Source organism: Squalius cephalus (assembly GCF_949319135.1).
Source record: "Squalius cephalus genome assembly, chromosome: 4".
Taxonomy (NCBI): domain Eukaryota; kingdom Metazoa; phylum Chordata; class Actinopteri; order Cypriniformes; family Leuciscidae; genus Squalius; species Squalius cephalus.
Genome location: NC_137125.1, coordinates 25,791,814 through 25,803,568, shown reverse-complemented (window position 1 = coordinate 25,803,568; position 11,755 = coordinate 25,791,814). Strand labels below are relative to the sequence as shown.

The window sequence follows — 11,755 nt, the reverse complement described above, 5'->3', positions numbered from 1 at the left end:
TTTAATCCATCTCTCTAGTAGAGAGAAGAGTCTGTCTATCATCTCCCTGCTCTCCTCTTCTTCCCTGTCTCTCTCTGAAACCTCATGTCATCTTCTCTGATTAACTCCATCAGTTCATCCTCTCCGTCTCTCTTTCTCTCTGCTCCGCATCCTGGTCATCAACTGCTTTTATAAGACTAATTTACAAAGCCAAGAAAATGAATCAAAGAGGATAAACACAGAGTCACAATTGATTTTACACATTTTATAAAACATATTGGAACATGTTACCTACTGTATATTGTTTCTGTGTTTCTGGCCCCAATAAAGGTTTGGATTTATTAAAAAACATTGTATATTGTATAATAATTACAGTTTTTGCTATGGCACTTTTGAAAAATGCATCCAAACATCAATTTAAATATGTCTTGTTACTGAAAAAGAAGTTACCAACCCCTGGTATAAATGGTTTCTGCACCCAAACATGACTTGTTTTGCGTCTTACATATAAAATGCTCTTAAAGCGCATCATTAGACAACCTATATTTCTCCAAGGATTGAATAATATGAATACCTTATTTATTTCTTATTATTTTTACTATGTGTGTGTTTTGCATGTAATTTTCTTTGCACTTTGTTATTTTAGACAGCAGCGTGTGAACGGGACTTTTATTTTGGTCTAAATATGTGACGTCATAAGTATGTGCCGCGAGCCCCTTTGGATTCCGTTGAAGAAAGGTTTGTGTTTTTAAGCATTTAACGTGTTTGAATCGATAAAAATCGTTCAGTCGATTTTTATAATTATTAGAGGTGATCTTAAAAGAATTATTCTGCATTAAATGTACAATTGTATTGATTTATCTATAATTAATGAACGTTAATTTTGTGAGTTAAGTGCATCCACACATACATGAGTAGTCTACTAAAAAGGTGCGTCTCATTTCGCGTCGTATATCGTGAATCAGTTTATCCTAAAAACAAATTCGGTCAATGGAGAAAGTTATGATGGGATAACGGAGCTTTTTGATACTCGGAATCAATTGAATCAAATGCTTCACGTAATGATTCATTGATTCGAATAGCTCGAATCACCGCATGCTGACGAGACATGCTGGTCAAAACAGGGTAAATGCAACTAGAAAACAAACACACGTGTCAGGGCTCCAGACTAACTTTTTACTAGGAGCGCTGTAGCCCCTGACTGAAAATTTTAGGAGCGCAAGCAGAAAATTTAGGCTCGATGGTGTTTTAAGCCCCCAATGGCTCCTTAGAGGCAGCTAACCCTACCCTCAACCTTAAACCTACCCATCCCCTCGCTGCCTGGAAGGCGCCGTTGGGGGCATAAAACACCAAAGACCAAAATTTAGGGGCACACCTTAAATCAGCTTGCAATGCAATTATTCAAATTTCCCACAAAATAACTGTAATACTGACAAATTTAATAATAAATAGACTTAACGGACAGATATTACAATATGCAGTTTTATTTTAAGTTCACATGGCTCCAGACTAACATTTGAGGGCAGCAGCACCGGAGCCACTGAGTTCTACAAAAAATATCTGGTAGCACTGGGGCTGACAATAAAGCACTAAGCTTAATTTAGGATGAAATTAACTTTAATTATTATCATTCATAATGTCTTAATATTAATTAAAAAGCACAACGAGTCAAAAAAGTTATATTAGGGAGTGAAAATAGCCAATAAGCAACCTACTGTTTACAGTGGTAATTTATTTATTTTATTATTTTTAAATAAGTGTTTTAATAAGAGTTTCCCTATACATCTTAATTTTTTTAGGACAATCTTTGAAGGATGAACAAAAAATGTGTTGGTCATCACATTAAAAATAAAATTTATATATGATAGTTTTGAAGTGCTGGAAAAAGATGTGTAGTTCTTGTAAGCGTTTGACATTTTCTGTCACATTATGGTTACAGTTACTACATTAAATCCATTGTGAATGTTGCTGATTTGTGTACTGAAAGCCTTCTATAAGTGTTTCTCCTGGTTTCCACGTCAGCACTGTTTGATCTGATATCTATGGTTTATAACCGAGAACTCTGCGCCGTATCGGAATGTTTCTCACTGGATCTCGCAGCGATGACATTACAGTGTCGCTTGATCGATATCGGCCCGCGACTGGCAAGTTCGGGGTGCTGCGCTGTCTATTATTGGTCCGAACTAATAAACGGTCCGTGAAGCATAAATGAGTAGCGCATTTTCATTCCGCTTTAATTTTGTTTTTAATTCGCTGCTCGGCAACGTTGTGTAAATAAATATTTGTTCGCACTGGCAAAAAAATGGTAGCAAAATAAGACCAATTGGTCGCAGTCTGGAGCCCTGTGTGTAAATAATTGCTACTTTTACAAACCAACTGCAATCGTTTTCTTGAAAATTTAGGCTAATCTATTAAATATAATACAAATCATACCAAGTTTAAACTTGTATGTAGTGTATACATGTATAAAATTGTGTTCTATTATTAAAGGGATATTTCACCGCTGCAAAGATGAATTTGTATTGAAATTGGGTCAATTTGTTGTAGAAATGTGGAATTATTTTAGAAGTTGGTGCCTTCTAGACTGAGAAAAGCCAGAAAATGTATTTTTGACTCATGTGGATGAAAGACAACTCCCAGAATGCACTTGCTTCGCTGCCCTACAAGGCCACTCCCAAGCCATGCCTACTGGTTACAGAGGGCAGTGTCAGAAGAAATGATACAACTAGGCTACTAGTTGACTCGAAACTGAAAAGACGCCATTTTAGCGTGAGTCTCCGTGACGAGTTAGTTGATTTAAATACTAGCGTTTTTTCCATAGAAATGGTGCTAAATTGCTTTGTACCAGGATGTACAGCCAAAACCAGGAAAGGACAAGCAGTAAGTTTCCATCATTTGCCGGTTAAACATTTGGAGCGGGGCAAACAATGGCTGCGGGCTATCAAACACCCGAAGTTTGGAGAGGACACCGATTTGGAAAACCTGAAAAACCAGAGGGTTTGCAGTCGCCATTTCAAGCAGGAAGACTACGAACCGAATGTCCTTGGAATGAAGAGAACCACCCTGAAGGACACCGCAATTCCATCGATATTCACCTTCCCAGATGACGAACAGCCTGGGCCATCTGGTACTAAACGCATTCGCCTTGAGGTAAGACTCTCGCTAATACTCGACTATATTTCTGATCACACAGTAGCCTATACATAGTGATATAGTTGTTAGCAGTAACTTCAAAAAAAGGATGGCTGACACTATTTGTACATTCTGTGAGTGAGATCCCACCCCCTATGGGCGGGTTGAAAACATGCGGAACTAGCTCCTACTACTGGCTGTAATCTCTAGCCTCTGGCCAAAAAAGCCTCCGATGACGCTAAATGCCGATTTTTGCGTCATCGGAATTTTTTTTTCCAGACACACAATACAGAAATATCTCGTCTCAGGGGGACATGAGGGAGGGAAGCAGGTCATTCGAAAATAATACCAGGTTTCTACTGAGACAAAGCTTAATGCTAATCGGTGAAGTATCCCTTTAATTTGTACTGCTGGGGGTAATAACTCTGTTTGAGACCCACCCAGAGATTTAGTTTGGATTAATTTTTCTTGCTGTTAATTATTCTTATCTTAAAAAGGACAAATTGAAGCGACTGAGGTCCACGAGACACACTATTATAAAGAAGGCATTTATTAAAGAGGAGAGTGAAGAAATCAAGATTGAAGAAGCGAGCAGTGTGAAACAAGAAGAAACTGAGGAACAAACCAAGATGGCATTTATTAAAGTGGAGAGTGAAGAAATGAAGATAGAATCATTCATTGTGAAACAAGAAGATACTGAGGAACAAACAAAGATGGAGTTTATTAAAGAGGAAAGTGAAGAAATGAAGATTGAAGAAGCATTCGTTGTGAAACAAGAAGATACTGAAGAACAAACAAAGATGGCGTTTATTAAAGAGGAGAGTGAAAACATGACGATTGAAGAAGCATTCGTTGTGAAACAAGAAGATACTGAGGAACAAACAAAGATGCCGTTTATTAAAGAGGAGAGTGAAAACATGACGATTGAAGAAGCATTCGTTGTGAAACAAGAAGATACTGAGGAACAAACAAAGATGCCGTTTATTAAAGAGGAGAGTGAAAACATGACGATTGAAGGAGCATTCACTGAGGAACAAACAGGTTGGTTTCATTCTCAAAGCTGAACTCAGTCATTTGATCCTTATTAAAATGTCCTTCTCTACAGAAATAAATTATATTTTTGAAGAATGTCATATGAGTGTCCTAATTAAAGTGGTTTTATTTGGCATGGATTGAGTCCCTCATGTGGACAGACAATGAGATCTCATGATCAGACAAATACTAACGCTGCCTTCAAGTGAACATGAGAAGATCCTACTTCCACATTGAACATTCGTATTATGACATGAAGTCACACATTCAATTAGGAAAAATAATACAGAAGAAGCTTAAATAAAACAATAGGGGTGTAACGGTTAACAAAATTCACGGTTCGGTTCGATATGATACACTGGTGTCACGGTTCGGTATGTTTTCGATAGAAATGCCAGAGAAATTTCCTTGATTTAAATGTTTTTAATTAAAACTATCATCATAAAGTATAATAATTTTTTACTTTGAGCAATGATGGAGCTATACTTGACTCTTCTTAGGAGCATATAAAACAAAAATCCTTCTAAAAAAATGAAATGTAATGTTGTAGTAGTAATAAACAAAGGTTTATTTTATTTCAGATTAACATTTGAGGGCAGCAATTTTATTCATAATGTCGAAATAAAACCGACATTGCTTGAAACCACAATGTTTCTTCCTGGTTTCCACGTCAGCGCTGTTTGATCCATTGATAACGGAGAAATGTAAATGCTTCTCACTAGATCTCGCAGCGATGTTATTACTTCAGTGGCGAATTCAATGCTTTCTTTACAGGATCTCTTAGCGCTGTGTAGTAAGTGTCGCTTGATCAAGATCGCTGCATTGGTCCAAACTGATAAACGGTCCGTGAAGCACAAAATAAGGAGTAGCGCAGTTTCGTTCCGCTTTCATTACGTTTGTCATTTGATGTTGGGCATTTGGGCAATGTTGTGGTTGCACCAGCGTCTCTTACATTATGAGCGCACTTGCCGTGCGCCTACATTTGAAATAACGAAATTTTGGTCGGCAGGAAAAATGGTCCAACGAACCACTCGGTTTGTAATGCGTACCGAACCGAAAGCCTCAACCAAACGAACCGCACGGTTCAATACAAATACGTGTATCGTTACACCCCTACAAAACAATTATTTTGAGTAACAATAAAAGGGGTCATATGACGCTTTTTTCAAAGATCATTATTTTGTGTATTGGTTGTAATAAAAAATGTTAACATGCTTTAATGTAAAAAAATAAATAATATTTCACATGTGGGGATTTCGCACCGGAGGAACCTTTTCACAGTTCCACAGTTCCTAGAACTATTGGCGGAAGTACTCTGATTTTGTACTCTGTTCGCACCGCAGGAAATACGAATGATTTTAGTTTTAGGAATGAACTCCTTTTGGAGGAACTAATTTAGCTTCTACTTCAGAGTAGGATCTAAACCAACACTATAGGAACTCCTGTTACGTTAGTGTTCGCTGATTGGCCGGACGCACGCGAAACACCAGCACCCACCATTAAAAAAAAAGCTGTGTAAACACACAGTTATTAGCATATATATATTTACTCCAGAAAACAGTGATAGATGGACCTCTCAACCTTTACGCTGAGGAGAAAATCCAAAGCGACTTTGAGGGGACCAAGCCAAACATGATTATGTATTTCTATCATATATTGTCTACTTTCTATGTATAACAGTTCTATCTAATAACATGTTAGACAGGACTGTTAGACAGATCATAAACTAATGAACATGGAGAATGCAAGCACTGTGTGCTCAGGCTCTGGTGTTCTCAGCGCCGTCAAAGTAAGTCACAACAACAAGCGCGGCTTACGAGACTTCAGAGTTCCTACTGGCGGTGTGAATGCAACCAAGAAAACGTTCCTAAGGTGCCCTGGTGGCTAGTTCCTATAACTAAGTTCCTAGAACTACCTGGTGCGAAAGCCACTATACTGTACATTATTGTAGCTCCTCTTTCTAAAAGTCTTTCTAAAATGCACTGATTTCTACAAAGCCCCTCCTTCCAAAAATTGCAGTGTGCTCTGATTGGCCAGCTGATTCTTATTTATGTTATACTTATGTCATCAGTTTTACCATATCAGTTCGAGCCTGAGTCGGATCCTGAAAATGCAGATGATCAAGTCGATGAATCGGAACCACCTTTGGAAGCGCGACTTCAGCAGAACGTTTCACAGTGGTAAGTCACTTACCTTTTTTAGATATATTGTTATTACGGTTTAATTTATCTTCTTTACTGCAACGACTTCATGTCAGTGGCGTGCGGGGGGTGGGGGTGGGGGCAAAAGGTGTGCATAGGCAAAATGATCAAAAAACTCAACTAAACTAAAAAAGACGCAAATGTCCATAAAGATGCATAAGGGTTAATGAAAGAGGTCATATGATGCTTTTAATAAATCACAATAAAATGTATCGTTCCCCTCTCTGATAATTGTTAATAATAATTATTTGTATTATTATAAATATTATAATAAATAACAATACACTTGTACACCATTGCCACTAACAATAATAATACAAAAAAAAATAATATAATTTTTTTTGGCGGAAGCATTTTGCGGAGGTGAAGTGGTAGTCAGCCTTTCCATGTTTCCTTTGCAGTGCTACATACGCAGCAGTTCGCCGCAAGTCTTTAAACTACACAAGCAGCAGGTAACGTTAAAGAGCATCTTGCAGTTTAGAAGACCCAACAAGTCAATGTATAGAAAAATAATGTAGGAACTAGATTTTCTTTAAAAAAAACTTATAAATACGCTACAGTGACTTCTGGAGTCGTTTTTGTGAGAAAATTTTACTTCCGCATCTGAAAATGGGCGTGACGGGCGTGACATAGCACGAGGGAGAGCGGTCGATTCAAACAACGGAAAAATGGATCGCAATGACATTTCGGACGCTTAGGAAATTGTTGACGGACCACAGCCATACAATTATGAGCCTGCTAGGCTGCCAAGAGAGCAGGGACAGGCCAGGATTAATGTTAGACAGAACATATTGGAACTTACAATAACAGAAACTAAGCTTTGATCAGGCGTTTGTCATGCTCATTAATATCCGCCCAGACTAACGTTACGTGATATAACTTAGCGGTTTCTCATCGAGAGATATTTATTCCTGATACATTTTTTGTTCCATAGGTGCTTGTGTGGGAAATGCGAGGCAATGTTTACAGCTGAGGAAAGTCAGTGTTGCAGGGAGGTGGATGCATACTGGGCCTTAGTGGAAAATGCCAAACTTCCATGGTTGCAGTTAGTGTTACTACAGTAAAGCCATGGTGAATGTTGCTGATCTGTGGACACTGGATATTTCGTTCATTCATTGCACAATGTTTATTCCTGGTTTCCTGGCTGTTCGATCCGTTAATAACGGAGAAATGTGAATATTTCTCACTAGATCTCGCAGCGATGTTATTACTTCAGTGGCGAATTCAAATGCTTTATTTACTGGATCTCGCAGTTACAGTGTTGCTTGATCAGGCTCGTGCTGCACTGGTCCAAGCTGATAAACGGTCCACACAAACACAATAACGAGTAGCTCAGTTTCGTTCCGCTTACATTGCGTTTGCCAGTTGATGTTGTGCTCGCGCCTACATCCAGCGGGAGAACCCGAAGATGCGTGCACTGAAGGAACCGCACCAGCTCTGAGTCTCACCCGGTTCTTACTTCGGTATCCCATGTTGAACTCCATCATATCGCCGGGACGATAATCCTCCGATCTGAAGTGAACGCTACACACGACCGCATTTTCCGAAGCCGACGCGGAAGAGAAATCCCGTCTCTTCACCTGCACGAACGATAGCACCGTCCTTTTTCTTGTTAGGAAACCGGTGGACTCGATGTCCTGACAGGCTGGAGTTTTTGCAAGCTCCACAAACACATAAATTTACCATGACGATGATAAATTGAAATACAAAAACTACTGAAAACACACTGACTCACGACCGCTCTTACTGAATACCAACCTACTCTGCACTGAGCTGCGGCAGAGCACAGCACACGTCTCCCTCTTGTGACTTAAAATGACGCGATGTTGAAAAAAAGCGGTTTGTACGAGCAGTCAAAGAAACGCTCACTTTATCTACTAAATTGGTGTCCTTATGTCGTTTTAAAACATTTTAAATCCTGCATTATCTTTTCATATGGTATTTTCATACACGGTTATATATTCATTTAGATTTTTTTTTTTACCTGCAAGATGCTCTTTAAGCTAATACGGAAAAGTTACATTTATCCTACCATGCTACTGTAAAAAAAACGGCAGCATGCGAGCTATGCTTAACTATAATAAAAGTATATAACTATAATAAAAGCCACATTCTGAGTCTGACAATGTCATTTGTTTTTATCCAAGGCCATAGCAAGTGTTATTAGCTTGGGGAAATGCATCTAGTGAAATTAAATCTTAAGTCCATGATTCCAGTATTCATCAATAGTTCATGTTAACAAATTTAACTAATGAAACCTTAGGGTTACTGATTTCACGATAGCTAACACACAAAATTTACAACATCAACAAAATGATTCTTGAAAATGAAAACTTGATTCTAACTGTTTTGTTTGGTAAAGTAAATAATATTTAGTAATATTATCATAATTTCCCTATTTTCGTTTGATGTGTTATGCATTCTTATTGTATCAACGTCTTTTCATAGAATGCCAAGGAAAGAAAGGATAAAAAAAAACAAGGAACTTTTTTTTTGTGCCCTTTTTGGCCTTTCGGCCCCTGCCCGAGGAGGTCTGTGCACGCCACTGCCTGAAGTGATAACATAAAATACAGTTTAAAAACAAACTGGTGTATTTTTGTGGTTTATTTAGGTGCAGATGTGAAAACTGTAATAGAATGCCCAGCGAAGTTGAAAATGTCTGCTGCATGGAAATACCAAAGGTACTGCAATAAATTACTCCATAAAAAGATGTATATTAAACCAATCCTCTTTTTGGGAAATGTTCCCACACTAGCAGTTGTCACATTTGTGGGAGGGAAAAAAACATATACACATAATTTAACCCTTGTGTGTCAATTTAAAAAACTTACTCTGAGGTCCTTAAAGAACAAAAATATCCATGTCAACAAACTCATAAAAAAGTGAAACTTGGGAGCACAGACTTAAGTTTGGTCTCATTTTAAAGGATACAAAATGAACGCTTATTAACAAAGACTGCATCATTTTATAGCTAAATGACCCTGGAATTAAATATTGCAGTTTTAATGGGGATATTTTTGTCCTTAAGGTCCTTAGTGTAACTACTTTGTGTACCTAGTGCAAAATATATTTATTAAAGGAAATGGGAGTAAAATACTAAAATTCCAATAAAAGTGCACACCTTTGCCAAAAGGTGTGCATAGGCAAAATGATCAAAAAACAAAACTAAACTAAAAAGACGCAAATGTCCATAAAGATGCACAAGGGTTAATGAAAGAGGTCATATGATGCTTTTAAATGAGTTGCTTTTACTCTTGTAATTTTGGCAGTGTTACAAATAGTTGGTGGCTTGTCTTCCTTAGGTTTTAAGACGAATGAATCAGGTTTCAGGGCCTCTAAAATGCATGACACACCACCCAGGCTTCGAACCGAACTGTTTGAATCCTTACACCCTGCAGAACATTTTAAACATTTACAGAGCTGATTATGGAAATTTGAGGCGTAGAACAGAAGAAGAGTAAGTTTTTTTATGGCATTTTATTACATTATTTTGTAAACCAATATAAATGTAATTTCGTGACACCACTGCAAAAAAAAAAACGAATTAAAAAATTATATGTTTTTCTTCAAAATATTTGTAAAAATATTTTTTTACATTTAAAAAAAACATTTTTATTACAGTTTTATCTTCAATGTTTATTGTGTCCACCACTCTCTTTACAGGCGGTATCGTCATCTCGCCCATCGAAGCTTCGTCAGCTGGTGCTGGGGCTATTTAGGACGGAAAATCAGGGTGGTTCTTCCATCATGTGTTGTGCTCCGGATTCAGCAGGAGTTTCCTGATTCGGATGGACAGTTTGTTGGATTTCGACCGCCCCTTGACTAAAGCTTGAGACGTGGCGGACAATATCTTCCTCCTTTGAAGGTTTTTCAAACTGAGTGGACAGAAACGTCACTATGTGTCAAGTGTATTTGTAGATGTATTTAAATAAAATTCATTTTGTAACATACCATCTAAAGGGGCGGTTTTAAGTGGCTTTGCAGTGCATTCACCCTTCTTTGACTTTGACTGGGAAAACAACCTTGTATATAGCTTGTCCTGCTGATGTTGTTGCCTGCTCATGATCTGCATTTTCATTGTAATGCATGGCTGCAAGGTACAACTTACAGTAAATTAATAAGATAAAATAGAAGTTAAAAAATTACATATTTGGATTTAAGTAGACACTTATGCATATCTGAATTTAAAAATGGTACAGAATGTCAAATCAAGTCACCTTTATTTAAATAGCGCTTTTTACAATACAGATTGTTTCAAAGCAGCTTAACAGAGATAACAGGAAAATAATGCAACAAAGTTTGTTTCCAGAAGAAAATAGCGTCACAGTCCAGTTTAAGAAAATTCAGTGATGGTTTGTTTTTGTTGTAAAAAAGTTATTAATTTAGTTAAAGGGATGGTTCGGGGTAAAATCAACCTAGGGTCCTTTGCACCATGACCCCGAGCCAAACGTGAGAAAGCCTTTTTTCCCCTTTGTTGAACATTATTAGAGTTACAGGGTATTTAGAGAAATCAGCCGGATGGCTTAGTGCAGGCGCTAATGGATCCTATGATCCTATGATTTATCTCGTAAATTAAGATAAGATAGGATAAGATAACACAGCCTAAGAATACATGAATACATCTATACAATTATAGTAATACCAACAATGGTAATCAGAATACCGACAAGGTAAAATAACACAGCCTATGAATACATGAATACATCACCAGACAATTAAACCCCACCCTCCTTGTACTGTGACAAGACCTTCTGTTTATAGAGTGCTTTAAACTGGTGAATGCTTTGACATTGTTTGAGTTCGAGCCCCAAAAATTTCCCATAGCTCCTCAAACTGTACAACTGCTCTCTCTGAGTGAATAACTTTTGTATGTTAGCAGGTAATAGGTTGTGAAATGCTTTAAATAAGAATTGTGCCGTGTTGAATTTAACAAGGTCCTGTATTTTTAATAACTTTGACATGAGAAAAAGTGGATTTGTGTGTCCAAGATATTCAGCCTTGTGTATGGTACGTATAGCCCTTTTTTGTAAGATAAGGATTGACTGTAATGAGTTATTATAATTAATTCCCCATATTTCAACGCAGTAAGTTAAGTACGGTAGAATCAGGGAACAATATAGGGTATTATATTGTTATCAAGGACATGTTTGGCTTTATTTATTATTGCAAGGCTTTTGGAGACTATGGTTTTTATGTGTCTGATGTGAGTTTTACAAGTTAGTTTATTATCTATTGTAACTTCTACATTTTTTATTTCAGAGACATTTTCAATTTGTATCCCATCTATCTCAATTGTGTTTTCCAGTTTTGTTTTATAATTACCAAATAATATGGCTTTAGTTTTATTTAAGTTAAAAGTAGTGGTGGGCATAGATTAAAATGGCTCATTTGAATTCTGCCGAAGGCATTCA

General features: G+C 37.4%; 1 protein-coding gene across 2 annotated transcripts; it reads left to right on the top strand.

Annotated features, from left to right (window-relative positions):
- The first annotated feature begins 643 nt into the window (after positions 1-643).
- Positions 644-10,294, top strand: LOC307156953 (uncharacterized protein). Of its 2 annotated transcripts, XM_079868684.1 has the most exons (8): positions 667-717; positions 2,801-3,129; positions 3,609-4,152; positions 6,215-6,323; positions 6,746-6,796; positions 8,956-9,025; positions 9,647-9,801; positions 10,008-10,294. In XM_079868684.1, exons 1-8 carry the CDS (start codon positions 681-683, stop codon positions 10,168-10,170), a joined length of 1,458 nt encoding a protein of 485 aa, XP_079724810.1. In that variant the 5' UTR covers positions 667-680; the 3' UTR covers positions 10,171-10,294. The 2 variants fall into 2 exon arrangements, with proteins under 2 accessions (XP_079724811.1, XP_079724810.1); XM_079868685.1 differs by lacking the exon at positions 6,746-6,796 and having other exon boundaries at positions 644-717.
- The last annotated feature ends 1,461 nt before the right edge of the window (positions 10,295-11,755 follow it).